Source organism: Aedes albopictus, chromosome 3 (genome assembly GCF_035046485.1).
Source record: "Aedes albopictus strain Foshan chromosome 3, AalbF5, whole genome shotgun sequence".
NCBI classification, from domain to species: Eukaryota; Metazoa; Arthropoda; class Insecta; order Diptera; family Culicidae; genus Aedes; species Aedes albopictus.
Window position 1 is genome coordinate 430083118 of NC_085138.1, and position 12290 is coordinate 430095407.

At 43.9% G+C, this 12290-nt stretch overlaps 2 protein-coding genes across 2 annotated transcripts; one reads left to right on the forward strand and one right to left on the reverse strand.

Moving 5' to 3' along the window:
• Positions 1–44: 44 nt before the first annotated feature.
• Positions 45–10994, forward strand: LOC109621454 (ATP-dependent DNA helicase Q1). The gene is made up of 3 exons (XM_020075480.3): positions 45–894; positions 954–1656; positions 10068–10994. The coding sequence occupies exons 1-3, from the start codon at positions 216–218 to the stop codon at positions 10936–10938; spliced, it is 2253 nt and encodes a 750-aa protein (XP_019931039.3). The 5' UTR covers positions 45–215; the 3' UTR covers positions 10939–10994.
• LOC109621455 (uncharacterized) lies at positions 10931–12255 on the reverse strand. The gene is made up of 2 exons (XM_020075481.3): positions 11277–12255; positions 10931–11202 (listed from the first exon to the last, which is right to left on the reverse strand). Exons 1-2 carry the CDS (start codon positions 12127–12129, stop codon positions 11015–11017), a joined length of 1041 nt encoding a protein of 346 aa, XP_019931040.2. The 5' UTR covers positions 12130–12255; the 3' UTR covers positions 10931–11014.
• Between the last annotated feature and the right edge of the window lie 35 nt (positions 12256–12290).

Below are 12290 nucleotides of genomic sequence, written 5' to 3' on the forward strand. Positions count from 1 at the left end.
TCTTCGACTCCGGGTTCTGTCAAATCGACAAGCGCGCCGTCGAACTTCAAAACTCGATTTGTTTGGATCTGCGAGCCATCTGCGCTCACGTTTGAAAATTTAATTATTATTCTGCAGTGTTTTTAGTGAAAAAGTTACTATTTTAGAAAGTTATTTTTGATTTTACAGTCAGATTTGTTGGAATATGAAGTGAGTTTGAGTTAGTACTTTTAATTATGGAAAGTCACGACGAAGAGGGTGACACAAGAGATGTGGGTTGCTCCTCGTCCGAGCAAATCGATGTCGATACCCGGCTGAAGGCGATCAATCGGGAACTGGATGAAATCAGCACCGAACTGAGCCGGCTCAACGCCCGCCGAAAGAAGCTGCTCGATCTGAAGGAGAAACTGCGCATCCAGAAGCAGCAGGAACAGTCCAGCATCATCGCCAAGAAGGACTGGGAATCCGAGGAGTTCAGCTGGTCCAAGGAGACCCGCCGAGTGCTGAAAGAGGTCTTCCACATGCGGGATTTCCGGGCACAACAACTGGCCACAATCAATGCTCTGCTGGCGAAGCAGAACGTTTTGCTGCTGGCACCGACCGGAGGGGGCAAGAGTTTGTGCTACCAGCTTCCGGCGGTGGTGAGCAAAGGCATTACGCTGGTCGTGTCGCCGCTGATTTCTCTGATGGAGGACCAGGTTTGGGCGCTGAAGAAGCTGGGAATCAAGGCGGAGTATCTTTGTGGAACTTCTGAGAAGGAGCTGGTCAGTTCGGTGCACAAATGTCTGCGGGAAGGCGACGATGACAGCTTGAAGTTGCTGTTCGTTACTCCCGAGAGGATCAACCGAAGTGCTCGGTTTAAGACCGCGTTGCAGAAGTGTTACAACGTTAAGAAGTTGGCCCAGATTGCAATCGGTAGGTTCCGGATGATTTGGTATGAAATTCATCGTTTTCAAACTAAAATCTTTTCTCAGATGAGGTCCATTGCTGCTCGCAATGGGGTCACGATTTCCGAACGGACTACAAAGAGCTGGGTATCTTCAAGACGTTGTTCCCGGATGTGCCCATTTTGGGAGTAACGGCGACGGCCACCACCAAGGTCATCTCCGACGTGCAGAAGATGCTTCAGCTCAGCGAATGTCTAACGCTGAATGCTCCCTTCAATAGGCCCAATCTCTACTACCACGTGCTGGAGAAGCCGACCGACAAGGAGGAGCTCTACGACCTGCTGGCGGATCTGTTGAAGCGGAAGTATCACCGAATGAGTGGTATCATCTACACTTTTACGGTCAAAGAGACGGCGGAAATTTCGACGGAGTTGCTGCAGCGGGAGGTAAAGGTTCTGCCATACCACGGTCAAAACATGGACCCCAAACAGAGGAGCAAAACCCACCAGAAGTGGATCGACAACGAGATCCAAGCGGTGGTGGCCACAACGGCCTTCGGAATGGGTATCGATAAGCCGGATGTTCGGTTTGTGATCCATCATACTTTGAGTAAAACGATGGAGAACTTCTATCAGGAGAGTGGCCGAGCTGGACGCGATGGGAAGCGAGCGGATTGTATACTACTGTATCGGTTTACGGATATGTTCCGGATATCGACGATGTCGTTTTCGGAGTATGGTGGACTGGATAATTTGTACTCCATGGTGAAGTACTGCATCAACGGAAAAGAGTAAGTTGTAGTTTTTTTTCGATTACGATGTAGACCTGTGCGCCGACTATATTTTGCCGGCGAACATTTTTGGCCGCCGGTTACAGCTGAATCGGCGTGACTAAAATTTGACCATAATGTTGGCATTGGCAAAGCAAAGAAGTTGATGTTACGCTCTAGAATTTGTAGTCCGAGTTTTTTCATGACTATTGATGGCGTAAAGTATTACGTTTGAATGAACATCTTTTTTATTTCTGTTCGGGTCCGCCACTGCAGTGCTTAGACCCGTATCCTAAGTGTAGTGCATGTTCATTGCTCCATTCCATTGCAAATGAAGGGCAATAAAATATCGATTTGCTACAGTTTTCGTTTTGTTTAGAACCTTCAAATTCAATAATAAGGTCACCCGATTTACACTAACACCTGAATGATTTCAGGAAAAATCTCAGAAGGAATTCCAGGAGGAGTTTGAAAAAAACTCTTCACGAACAAAATTTTGGACTAATCTCTGCAAGAACTGCTGAATGAAACCCTTAAGGAATCTCTGGTGGTTCAAAAATTGCTCTTCGAAGGATCCCTGCAGAAACTTCTGAAGAAATCCCTGAATAGAGTTTACGAGGAATTTCAGAATGAAATCCAAGAAAAAACCTCTAAAGAATTCCATGAGAATTTCCCAAATGAATTTAAACAGGAATCCCAAGGGAATTACAGAGGAAATTCCCTAAGGATTTCCAGGAGGAATCCTCGAAGAAATTCCAGCGGGAATTTCTAAAAAAAATCAAGAAGGAATTCCCCAAGGATTTCTAGGAGGAATCAACGAAAAATATCCAGGGGAAATTTCAGAAGAAATCCCCGAGAGAATTCTAGAAGGAATTGCCGAAAGAATTCTAGGAAGCCGTAGAGGTGAACCAGCGTCTGGCTGAAAGCCTCTTTAATAAAGAAAAAAAAAACAAAAAAATTCTAGGAAGCATCTCCGAAGAAATTTCAGAAGGAATCTGCGAAGAAATAACAGGAGAAATCCCTACAGCAATGCTAGGGGGAACCACAGCAGAAATTCCGGAAGGAATCTCTGAAGAAATTTCAAGAGAAATCCGCATTGAAGAAACAATCACCGAATGAACTCTAGGAAGAATCCCTGAATTTCAGGAGGAATTTCCGAAGGAGTTCTAAGAGAAATCACCGAAGAAATTCAAGAATAAAATCCCGAAGGAATTCTAGATGAATTCCATGAGACATTTCTGAAGGAATTACAGATGGAATCTCCGAAAAAATTCTAAAAGGAATCACAAAAGGAATTCTAGGAGGAATCTACGAATAAATATCAAGAATAATCCCCGAAAGAATTTCAGTAGAAATTCATGAAGGAAGTCAAGAAGGAATACCCAAAGGAATTCCAGACATAATTATCAAAGGCATTCCAGAGGGAATCGCTAAAGTATTTCTAAGAGGAATCATCGAAAAATATCCAGGAACTATCAAATAAGGAGCTGAAATAATTCTAGGAGGAATCCCCGCAGAAATTCCAAAAGGAAATCCTGAAAGAATTCCAGCAGTAATCTACAAAGAAATTCCAGCAGGAATCCCCAAAAAAAATCCAGAGGAAATTACCAAAGGAATTCGAGAAAGAATCCCCAAAAGATTTCTAGGAGGAATTAACGAAAAATATCCAGAATAATCTCTGAAGGAGTTCCTGGATAAATTCCTGAGAGAATTCTAGAAGGAATCCTCGAAGGAATTTCAAGAAGAATCTTCGAAAGAATTCTAGAAGAAATTTCCGAAGAAATTCTAGGAGGAATTCCCGAGGAAATTCGAAGAGGAATCACCAAACAAGTTCCAAGAGGGAACTCTGAAGAAAATACAGGAAGAATTTCCGAAGAAATTCTAGAAGGAATCTCCGAAAGAATTATCGGAGGAATCTTCGAAATAATTTCAGGAGGAAACCCCAAAGAAATTCTAAGAGGAATCACAAAATGAATTCCAGGAGGAAACCCCAAAGGAATTCTAGGAGGAATCTACGAAGAAATATCAAGAGTAATCCGCGAAAGAATTTCAGTAGGTATTCATGAAGGAAGTCAAGGAGCAATACCAAAGGAATTCCACACATAATTATCAAAGGAATTAGAGAGGGCATCGCTAAAGTATTTCTAGGAGGAACCATTGGAAAATATCCAGGAACTATGAAATAAGGAGTGTAGGGTCCACTTCCGGAAGCAACTCTCGCAACGGCAAACTCCAGCTCTCCAGTCCAGAAGCTTTTATCCGGTCGTTCGGATTCACCAGACTTTCCACCGGTTCGCTGTCTGTCGTCCGCCGACGCTCCACTTCATCGTAACTGTCACTCTACACGCTCATTCGTAACTGCTCAATTCGCACTATCTACACACTCAAGGTAAACATAGAGAGTGTCTGCCAGTACAAACCCTACACCCCCATCTTTCTTTAAAAAAATGATAGGAACCTGACATCTAAACAATCCCTCTTTATATAACACTAAAACTACAGACTCCCTTAGATTCATCAAATTTAACCCATGCTCTGAAATGCAATACCAGCCTTATTATCACTCAGCATCCATCATTTACGCTATGCAACTCAATACTTGAAAACAACAATCCACAAAACAAGACTCTGTGTTCAGCCGCTACCATCAACCTCCTTGCATCTTTGCATGCCGGCCCACATGCTCCCCAACATCAAAGAGATTTGACGTGGCTCAACTTTTTTCGAATAACTTACTCTTGACTTTTCAAACCTCTTCCAATTCTTATTCCAACCATTTATCAATGAACAACAGTCAATAGCTTTGTCAATAGTTTCACATAATGTTCACTTTTCCAGGTCAAGGAAATAATTTAGAGAAGCCACTCTATTCGTCAAAGTTTGATAGAATTATATAAGCCGCACTGCACCAATGCGTCAAGCAAGTGAATAAATGAATATAAATAATGGGTATGTGAGAGAAACTTTTAGATAAAATGCTTAAATACATAGGGCAACGCCTTTTTTAACACTCCAAATGTTTTAACTCTTCAACCTGCTGACTCTTTCCATTGGTGCAGAGGTTTCCGGGTCGATGTGAGTCCCACTTAACAAATCCAATAAAACATACCTTAAGCGTTTCTTTACCTCTCAAAAATTTTAGTTTTCATGGCACAATACATCGCTGACCCCTTTGGTGTACGGTGTAAGATTTATTAATCATAGACGTCAACTCCTTTCAACACTAGATACTTTATTTTTCAGCCAACTTCTCAAGTGCGCAATTCAATGATGTAGAAAGTCCAGCCAAATTTTCTCATTCCAATCCCAACCATCCGCGTACAGATAGCTAGCCAATCTTCAACAACCAAGTTTCAGCAACCCTTGGTATAATCAACAATCCTATCATAAATCCAGCATCCGTGTCAGTAAACAAAACATGTCTCGCTTTCCCTTCCACTTCTTGCACAAACCATCAAACATCACACGTTCGCTCGGTGTAATTGTGACAACTGTTGCATCAAATCCATCGAACTACGAAAACCCTGTTCTCCTCTTCCAAGCCTGAATGAATGGATCAATTAAGCGAACTTTTCCAGTGTTCACCGCATGTAAACAAAGGCGCCAGCGTATAGACATTAACATTGTGACAGCAGTGGAGTTACGTCAAACACACAAGGCTACAGTGGCGCTTTCTGTTCGCTTCATAGCGGCCATTTTAGTTATTTTAGTGATTTATTATATACATGTATTATCCATTACAAGTACTTTCAAGCCATGGAATACAATGATTCACGCCTGCATGTCTCTCACAACAACTATCAGGCGATAATACGATTTACTTCTAGTGCTCTCAAAGTGTCAAGCGCAACTTGGAATCTCCAAGTCAGATCAATCTTCCTAGAGGCATCCTCAAACCATGGAACCACTACACTGCCTTCAAACACAACATGCAAAGCATCGCCTCTCCATCATCCAACCGATCATCACCCTGTTCCCAATCTATGGATCCACTAATATGTATACCCTGGTTTTCTCCAAGATGTTATGGAAGCACTTCCCAATTCCCAAGCACCCTACCTGAAGTAAGAAGCTTCTAAAGCAAATTACTTTATTTCCATGCGCCCCCAGCCATGGAAATGTTACCATGTTGTGGTTACAGGAACTGCCAAAACCACTACCAACTACGATTGTGTATTCAACGCACCCTTAAGTCATGACAACACAGCACCTCTATGTCACCTGATTGCAGGAATTTACGAATCCTTTTCCAGGCGCCCCCAAGCCATGGAATCACTACATTGCTCCCAAACCCCCTGCTTGCAGGAACTTTCAAGGTTAATATTTAATTCGCTTTGATCGGCAACCCGTAACGATCAAATGTTTCTTTCGACCGGCAACCCGCCTCGATTATAACCGGCACTCGCAACGGTTAAATTCCTTTCGACCGGCACCCGCCACGGTCTCAATTGTCCTTTCAACCGGCACCCGCAACGGTTGAATTTCCTTCGACCGGCACCCGCCACGGTCTTTTTGTCCATTTTTAACTGGCACCCGCAACAGTTATATTTGCTTCGACCGGCACCCGCCACGGTCTCATGTGTTCTTTTAACCGGCACCCGCCACGGTTAAAATTTTCTTCAACCGGCCACCCGCCACGGTTAAAAAAAAAATGTTCAGGTAAATACCGATTGTACCACGCGCATTCACACTTCTCTACTGAAACATCATACAAGCACGCTCTCTCAATGAGCTGTCTAAAAATTATTCATCAATACGTGCATTTTCAAAACAATGTGTCATCAATTCCGTGCAAATAATTACACTTCCTCTTTTCACTTCACCTGCCGAATTGTTGCACCGTTTCTCCCATCATCACAACACCAACCAACCTGCCAGCAATCCATCTCAAAACAAACACGTTCAAGGTGCCAAAAAATATTCACCGTATACGAGGCTTTCCATCCCATCCTCGTCGCCAATTGTAGGGTCCACTTCCGGAAGCAACTCTCGCAACGGCAAACTCCAGCTCTCCAGTCCAGAAGCTTTTATCCGGTCGTTCGGATTCACCAGACTTTCCACCGGTTCGCTGTCTGTCGTCCGCCGACGCTCCACTTCATCGTAACTGTCACTCTACACGCTCATTCGTAACTGCTCAATTCGCACTATCTACACACTCAAGGTAAACATAGAGAGTGTCTGCCAGTACAAACCCTACAAGGAGCTGAAATAATTCTAGGAGGAATCCCCGCAGGAATTCTAAAAGGAAATCCAAATACAAAAATCCCAATCGAATTCCAGCAATAATCTACAAAGAAATTCCAGCAGGAATCCCCAAAAGAATTCCAGAGAAAATTACCAAGGGAATTCGAGAAAGAATCCCCAAAAGATTTCTAGGAGAAATCAACGAAAAATATCCAGAATAATCTCTGAAGGAATTCCAAGATACCGTGCGAGCACCATATTATAGACAGCTCCATCATATTCTGAACAGTCGGCTAACGCAAAATAGATTTTCCTTTTATGAAGCATATATTGAATCGAGTGTTGAGGGCTTAATTTTATTAAGCCCCTCTATTATCCAATCGTTACAAAACATATCGTTTTTGACTGAACTGCGAACGTAGAGAATGTGTTTGTACATAGTAAGTAACACTATGTGTTCAGAATTAGGCCCACGGCTTCTTATGGTGTCCATAATTAGGAACACGTCGTCCACAAACAAAAATATGTCTAGATCAGAGACTGGAAGTTATTATGAGATTTAATTTATTTTATACATTTAGCTAGACAACAAACACACTTGATGTTAATGTCTCTAGCAAATCTCTAGCAACAAGAACTTCCATTTATTTTAGTGTTTGTTGTGAGATTCCCTTAACCGTTCAGAATATGGGTACCGCACGGTATATTCCTGAAAGAATTCCAGGAGGAATCCTCGAAGGAATTTCAAATAAAATCTTCGAAAGAATTCCAGAAGGAATTCTAGAAGGAATCTCTAAAGGAAATTCAGAAGGAAACCCCGAATGAATTCTAGGAGGAATCCCCGAGGAAATTCGAAGAGGAATCACCAAAAAAGGTCCAAGAGGGAATTCCAAACTCCAACGCGATGGAATTCCAAACTCAGCTTTTCGGAATCATGTATAGCACACGTTAATCTGGCATCAATAATGTTAATTTTCTTAGTACATCAGTTGCAGGCAAGCACCCAGCTGCGGGCTCTTGTTCTCAAAAAAGTGAAGCATGCTAAGACACACTTAACGCGAGCGAGTTCAATAATGTACATTAAGTGATAAACGAACCATTTCCATTATCGATACATAAGAGTACTGTCAAACACGATAAAATCATGTGTAAAATTAAATCACTGTCTTTTATAAAAGACAGTGATTTAGAACCTAAACTGTTCAACGTCTGAATCAAAAGAATTACACGTTAATTTCGCTTGCTGTTTTAAACTATAAATTATTTAACGTGTAAAATAACATGAATGAGGCGTGTCGATTATTTTCAGTGCAGAAAAAAAATCCCCGTATAATTATCATGAGAAATCCTTGCAGGAATCCCAAGGAAAACATGAAAGAATTCTGGAAGAAATCTTTCAGGGTTTCCAAGCGGAATACTCGAAGGATTTTCAACATGAAACCCCGAAGGAATTCCGAGAGGAATCTCCATAGGAAGTCCAGGAGAAATCTTTGGAGGAATTCTAGGATAAATCACCGAAACAATTCCAGGAGGACTCCTGGATGAATTCCATGAGGAATCTCTGGAGGAAATCCAGGAGGAATCTCCGAAAGGATTCTAAGAGAAATCATCACCCAATTTCCATAGGGAAACCCCTCAGGAATTTCAGGAGAAATCCACGATAGAATATCTGGAAGAATCGTCGAAAGAATTTCAGGAGGCATCCAGGAGAAATCCTCAAAGTAATCTCAGAAGAAATTCCAGATTGAATTCCAGAAGGAATCCCCGAAGAAAGTTCAGGAAGAATCCCTAAATGAAGTTCAGGAAAAATCCCCACATAAATTCCATGAGGAATCCCCGAAGTAATACCAGGAGGAATATCTGAAGGATTTTCAGCGGAATCTCCCAAAGAGAATCTTTCCGTGTAAGGGGAAGCTTTTGCAGGAGGTATTCTCTACAGAATTCCTGTAGAAATTCCAGAAGAAACTCCTGGAGGAATTATTGTAGAAACTCCATGAAAGCCCCCTTAAGAATATTATGGAGGTATACATGATTATAATCCTAAGGAAAATGTTGTAGGAACTCCTACAAGATTTCTGGAGGAACTCCTGGAGAAATCTCTGATGTAACTTTTGGAGGCATCCGTGAGTCCTCCTGGAAAAAAATCTCAATCTACAATCTGAAAGAACCCCAGGAGCGATCCATGGGAGAACTGCTGGAAGAATCCTCGAAGGAACTTCTCGAGGAATCCCCGAAAATTATCCTGAAGGAATCTTAGAAGGAACTCTTACATAGGAATCCCTGAAAAAACATCTGGAGGAATCCCTGGGGGTATCTTTGGATCTTCTTATAAGATTTTCTGAAAGAACTTCTGGAGAGATTACTGAAGGAACTTCAGTAGAAATTCTTCAAGAAATACAGGAGAAATCTCTGAATAACATCTGCAAGAATCCCTGGAGGAATCTGTGATGGAGCTCCAGGACTTATTTCTGTAAGAACTCCTGTTGGAATTTCTGAAGGAACTTCAGAAGGAATCCCTGCCGGAGTTCCTAGACTAATTTCTTGAGACCTTTTGCAGGAATTCTGAAGAAACTATTTACGGAATTCTTGATAGGTCTGCAGGAGGCATTTATAAATGACCTTAAAGAATATCTGATGGGACTTCTGGAAGGATACCTTAGCGAACTCCTGTTGAAATAGCTTAGGGAACTTCAGAAGGAATTACTAATGAACACCTAGAGACATCCCTGAATCTTCCTGGAGCTATTAGGGAGATCCCTAAACGAACTCCTGGAGAGATCACCGAAGGAACTTCTGGCGCAATTGTTGAAAGAATTCCCGAAAGCACCTTTGAAAAGTTTTCATGAGGCATCCGAAGTAATTCCAAGAGGAATCTCCGATGGAATTTCAGGAGGGATTCTCCATGAGGAATGGTAGAAGAAATTCCTGTAATAACCTTTGATGAAACTCCCGGAGTAATTCCTGAAAGATCTCCTTGAGCGATTTCTACAGACTGTCATGAGAAATCCCTTGTTGGACTCTAGCGGAATTTCTAAAAGAATCTCCTGGAGGAATCTCTGAGGAAACTCCTGGACTAGTTTCTATACTGCCGTGAATCGCATATCTGTCCCATTTGCATAGGAAATGCAGCAAAGATGGGACTGATATGCGATTCACAGCGATTGTCGGCGGCGCATAGGTCTATTACGATGCGAATGAATCATGCAAAAAGTGACTAAATGATACAAATCCTTGAATTTTACTTCCAGCTGTCGACGATTGCTCATCTCGCGCCACTTCGCCGATGTCTGGGATGACACGCATTGCGATAAGCTGTGCGACCGGTGCTTCTTCCGGGATAAGGTTCAACTGCCAGAGCAGGACATCACCACTCACTACCACACGCTGCTGGCCATCATCCGGCGGGCGGAAACTTTGCAGACCAAACTGACCGCGTTGAAACTGGTGGACGCATGGTACCACAAAGGAAGCCCCAAGAATCGTCTGGAAACGCCTCCACCGCTGCTAGATCGATTCATCGGCGAGCAGATTGTGGCGTTTCTGATTGTGAACGGGTATCTGAAGGAGGACTTCCAAATCACTCCCTACTCGACGTTCAGCTACATCGTGAGAGGACCGGCCATACCCAACACCGACAGCCTGCGCTTCCAAGGAGCCCGAGTGCTTCGAGTCCCGAAGGATTCCCTGAAATCGATCATGCGAAATGAATCGACGGCGGTGTCCACCACAACGTCCACGTCCGAAGATGTCCAACTGGTGTCCGTCACATCGAGTACGAGCTTCAACGGCAGTCGTACTGTCTTCCGAACGAGCACTCCCAAGAGAAAAGTCGTTGAAAGCAGCGATCGGGACGAGACATGCTCGATAAGGAGCGACGCGAGTGAAGCCAGCCATCTCAGCAGTACGCATCTGAATGGCCACAAACGGAAGGGGGAAAGCAAACGACGGAAAACCGGGTCGGTAGGGAGCACCTTTAGTCAGACCAAGGAAGATACGAACGTATCGAAAAGCTTGAACGAAACAACGCTCACCAAGACCGAGTCCTCCAGCACGAAGGACGACGACGACGAGGATGTTCTTTTCGTTCCAAACGATGATGAAGTCATTGAAATTCTGTAGTTTGTGAAAATGTTATTTTTTTGCTCTTAATGAAATGAACTTTATGGTCAAACCTACCTCCTAAACCACCTAACACCTACATCGCCAAATAGGGCGTTTTGCAGTTGAGAGCATTGTTCCGAAAGTGTCCCATGCTTTGCGTTGCCATCTGTCGGTGGCGCCGCATCGCTTCGTGAATCTCCTGGGGCGTGATGGGTTTCACACCGTCGACTCCGCGGCCGTGGGTCACCTCGGGGCACAGGTGCAGCATGGCGTGGGATGTACCTGTGGGAGGTAGCAAGGAAACGAATCTTTCCGTTATATGTATATAAAAAAGATTCTCTAGTACGAATCCTTACCTGACGACGTCACCCGACTGTACGGTTCCACTGTCCGATTGGATGAGTTCAACCTGGTCAGAATGCAGAAATCCACCAGAACCGCAATCGTCTCGTGGGCCAAATACGACAAGGTCAACAGACAGCTCTGCGAGATTATCACATCCTCCGGGAAATTCAACCACGTCCTCATCCGGTTCTTCATCGTGTTCGTATTCCGATGCATAAACGACGTCCTCCTAGCCAAGTTGAACTCCTCGTACTGCTTTCCAGCCAAAATCTGGGAGATCCGATCCGCCCGGAACAACCGGCGCACCTTCTCCTCATCAAACTTCTCCGCCACATCCCGATCGGAGTCCTCGTCCGACTCGTCCAGCGTCGAGCCCAAATCCCCCAGACCCGAAAACCGATCGCCGTACAAATCCTTCATCTTCTTCTTCACGAAGGCCATGTCCCGGAAGTACTTCTGCAACCTTGCCACCCGCACCGGATTCTTCCTCATAATATACTCAAAGTCCCTCCGCGACAGCACCGGCGAATTCTGCCGGGACATGGCATGATCAATCGCTTCCTGCATGATCCCCCGCAGTTGATGAAGCACAATTTTCTCCACCAAAATGACCGATTCACGCAGCGGCTTCTCACAATCCCCATATCCTCGCATGATCTGGGATATCTCGTCAAAAAATATCGGCACATAGTCCCCGCTGGCCCCGCCTTCCAGCCCATTCTGGAGGCTGCTGCTCGTTCCGGCGGGGGTCGTCGCCGGGGTAGTGCCGCCTAGCGCCGTCGTCAGATTTGCGCTCGGGTTGTTGATGGCGATGTTTATCGCCGGGCGACCCAACTTCTTCGAACCACCTTCACGCGCGGACATTGTGGATGATTAATTTTGATAAAAACCAAAAATTTAAGATCGTTTAAAATTGTTTAACTTAAAAATCTAAAAATCACATAAAAGATAAGAACAGCTCTGAAATTCACTGACACCGATGCATTGATGTTTTGTTTTGCTCTGAGACGAGACGTTTTGCTACA

Bases quoted from the DNA above. Each gene is read 5' to 3' on its own strand.
- LOC109621454 (XM_020075480.3), top strand. From the start codon at position 216: ATGGAAAGTCACGACGAAGAGGGTGACACAAGAGATGTGGGTTGCTCC. The intron at 895-953 runs GTAGGTTCCGGA...ATCTTTTCTCAG, and splicing joins GTTGGCCCAGATTGCAATCG to ATGAGGTCCATTGCTGCTCG. The intron at 1,657-10,067 runs GTAAGTTGTAGT...TTTTACTTCCAG, and splicing joins TACTGCATCAACGGAAAAGA to CTGTCGACGATTGCTCATCT.
- LOC109621455 (XM_020075481.3), bottom strand. From the start codon at position 12,129: ATGTCCGCGCGTGAAGGTGGTTCGAAGAAGTTGGGTCGCCCGGCGATA. The intron at 11,203-11,276 runs GTAAGGATTCGT...TACCTCCCACAG, and splicing joins CAGTCGGGTGACGTCGTCAG to GTACATCCCACGCCATGCTG.